We start from the raw sequence: 3,066 nt of genomic DNA, 5'->3' as shown, positions 1-3,066 counted from the left end.
CGCAGACAAACGCTTTAGCCCAAGTCGAGCTCTGTCATAAAGTATTGGTTGTCCAGGCTCGTAAGCTGGTCGCAGGAGTGGGGGTGAATTTGCCAACAAAGTCTATGTGGTTTCAATTAAATGTAATCGCACTGCGCTAAAGTTTTTTTGTGGATTCACCACTTTGGAAACATGGTTAAAATTGCGTTTGTATACTTGATTCACATAATTTTATTTGCAATTGCGCGGGCATTATCTAATAATACGTACTGTATTCATAATTGTATATGTAAGACTTAGAGTTAGCAGAAAACATTAGTGTAACAGTACCGAGTCACGTTCGAGTCTGCGAGGGTGAAGGCGAACATAATAATCGACTACGTTGTTAAAATCTATTGGTACATTGTAGTGGTTGTGAAGGAGAGCAAGGTGAGACAATCTGTCCTTACCCATTGATGCGCGCATTAGTTGTTTAGGTGTCGTAAATCACTGGCGCTTCTCTCACATTTACACGCGGTGACAGGTATGATACAGGCGATGGTCAAAAGAACTGAGATGTTTGGGAAGTCAGTGGCGTCACATTCTTTGATGGCTTTTGCTGGTGAGCACGGTCTCTTCTCACGGAGCATCGCCATATACCTGTTCCTCCAGCGCCTGAGTTCCACGTCCATGAATTCAGGCGATGGCAGATCATCTCTGTACTTGATCAGCGCCTCCTCCAGGTTGACATCTTGCGAACATATGATACTTGGTACAAGACCGAGTAGGGAAATGGCTGTGACTGCTGACTTTGAGAACTGCCGGTTGATGCTAATAATAAAATGATCGAGAAAGGGAATTGCAACATTTCTCTGAAAATACTCTTGAACAGAAGCAGCTGGAATATTGCTGCGATTTTGTTGCCTTGCTGCAATGCGAGGCATTGCAGTTGTACTTTCAACCTTTTTTGCCATGTCTGAACTAACTTTGTAGATTTGAGAAAAGCTGCTTTCAACGTTTGCGCGCTCTCTGTTGTAGGTCCTCGCAATTTCAGATATCATGTTATGCGCTTTCACGATATCAACAGCTTTGCTCTGCAGCTTCACGGTAATGCCCGAAAGGTGTGATAAGTACTGATATGTCGTCGCAAACACAACAACAAAGTGAAAGGAAGTAACACTAGCCAGAATCTGCTGTGCTTCATTGCGGCCTGCATAGTCCCAGTCAGCATACGTAGTCCCACATTTCTCCAATTGAAAGCGAAAAGCTATCATCTCTAGAGCTTCAACCACAAATACGTACCCTTGGTAGAAGTGCTGATAAGCCGAATGCCGCTCAGCCCATCGCGTCTTGCACAGATCGTTCAGTGGTTTCCTCCTCTCTTCATTGACCACATTGTGGTTGATGATCATCACTAGAACACCACTTCTCTTCGGACTATTGAGAAAGAAACGGCTGCATTTTTAACGCAATCGATCACATTACGTACTTCAGGAAGAGCACATGACTTGCTTATCACAAGGTTAAGGCAGTGGCCACTGCAGTGTACGTAGGTGGCTAAAGGAGCTTTATGTCTAATCCTGGCCTGGACACACCCACTCGATCTGAAGACATGTTGCTTGCGCCGTCGTAGCCCTGACCACGCATAGTAGCAAGTAGTATGTTATTCTCTTCCAAAAAGCCGAAGATAACATCTGCAATCTGCTCCCAAGTCATTCTGTCCAACTTCAAAACTTTAAAAACTTTTCTCTGACCTTTTTAGTACTTATGTCAACAAATCTAGCGCAGATGGCAAGATGCTCAACGTTATGCGAAGTTACCTCGTCAGCAAGGATGGCGTAAAAGGGCGCAGCTGTCAAATCACCTATTATTCCCTGTAAGAGGATGTGGTTTCTCATGACTTTAATCAGCTCATTTTGTGTTTGAGGAGAAAGATAAGTTGCACATCGCATTGCAGGAATTTCCAGGTGCCTTCTTAAATCTTCGCCGTGCACTGCCAGAAGCCTCAGCAAAGAAAGAAAATTACCTGGATTTCCAGGTGATTCCACACTCTCTGCGTCTCCACGTAAAGCAATACACTGTCTGGCGCAGTACAACACAGCGGAAGCCATGGACTTCAGGACAGCACGATTACGCGCGACATTGGCCGCCCTGAGGGTTTCCGACTGTGCAGTAATGGTAGTATCTGGATTCTCCAAGGTTTGCTTAAAGTTATCAGCTTGCTCAATGGCTTGATGATTGTATAAGCACTGCTCGTGCTCCCTTGCTTTTTCTCCTTTCTTGTTCCAATCACGAAAAGGCTTGCATACAAACTTTCCCTTGGACACTTTAGCACCGAAACTTCCACAAGCAATGCGAAAGACACCATCCACTTGCTCGCTGTAAACCATCCACGGGTGTTCTGATAGCCAAACAGGACGAAAAGCTTGGTTGCGGCCACCAATACATGTCGGAGGAAAAAACGTGGTCGGCGCGAGGGTTTTAGTGATCTGTCAGTAGGTTGTACTTCTCCGCAGCATCCAGAGCCTTCATGGACTTTCAGAAATTGACAGGAGACTTGGCTTTGAAAAACAATTTGCCAATATCATCCACTAAATCATGATCAGAAGTATTAGCATGACAGCATTGCTGATTTTCGCCTGCGACGCCTGCAGGCTGAGCCTCGTTGTCGTGAACTTCACAGCATGTGTTGCGCAAAGGCCCGACATACGTGTCGGTAGAGGATGACCCTACTCTTTCTACACTACCACTACAGCACTTACTGGAAGTCGGTGTTAGTTGATCGTCTACTGCAACCAGCTGTGTAAAATCTGGATCAGGAGTGAAACATTGATCATGTGCCCTTTTCGGAACTAGAAAACCGTCCAGCCGTTGACACTTAGCCGCTGCTTGCCTCCTTTTTCTATCTCTTTCCTGAAACGTCCCATCTAGTGTCACTGTAACGAACACACACTTCTCCACGTTACCAGGTAGCAGACAGATTAGTCAAATATCTGGCACGTACTTGGAGTTCCAACACATCCCTCAGAGTTCGTTTGCCTACTAGCCCGGACTTTTTCGTAAACGGGTCCAGAGAGGGTGCACGTGCACCCAGTGCACCGCCAGCCT

The 3,066-nt window shown here is 45.7% G+C and overlaps 2 protein-coding genes across 2 annotated transcripts; both read right to left on the bottom strand.

Annotated features, from left to right (window-relative positions):
* Nucleotides 1-443: 443 nt before the first annotated feature.
* On the bottom strand, nucleotides 444-1,370 carry LOC134185362 (52 kDa repressor of the inhibitor of the protein kinase-like). The gene has a single exon (XM_062653141.1). It carries the CDS (start codon nucleotides 1,368-1,370, stop codon nucleotides 444-446), a length of 927 nt encoding a protein of 308 aa, XP_062509125.1.
* Nucleotides 1,371-1,515: 145 nt separating this feature from the next.
* On the bottom strand, nucleotides 1,516-2,348 carry LOC134185361 (uncharacterized). Its single transcript, XM_062653140.1, has 2 exons — nucleotides 1,713-2,348; nucleotides 1,516-1,659 (listed from the first exon to the last, which is right to left on the bottom strand). Exons 1-2 carry the CDS (start codon nucleotides 2,346-2,348, stop codon nucleotides 1,516-1,518), a joined length of 780 nt encoding a protein of 259 aa, XP_062509124.1.
* Between the last annotated feature and the right edge of the window lie 718 nt (nucleotides 2,349-3,066).

This window comes from Corticium candelabrum, chromosome 10 (assembly GCF_963422355.1).
Source record: "Corticium candelabrum chromosome 10, ooCorCand1.1, whole genome shotgun sequence".
NCBI lineage: Eukaryota > Metazoa > Porifera > Homoscleromorpha > Homosclerophorida > Plakinidae > Corticium > Corticium candelabrum.
This window is presented reverse-complemented; position numbering and strand designations above follow the sequence as displayed.

Bases quoted from the DNA above. Each gene is read 5' to 3' on its own strand.
- LOC134185362 (XM_062653141.1), bottom strand. From the start codon at position 1,370: ATGATCATCAACCACAATGTGGTCAATGAAGAGAGGAGGAAACCACTG.
- LOC134185361 (XM_062653140.1), bottom strand. From the start codon at position 2,348: ATGGTTTACAGCGAGCAAGTGGATGGTGTCTTTCGCATTGCTTGTGGA. The intron at 1,660-1,712 runs GTCAGAGAAAAG...ACTTGGGAGCAG, and splicing joins TTGACATAAGTACTAAAAAG to ATTGCAGATGTTATCTTCGG.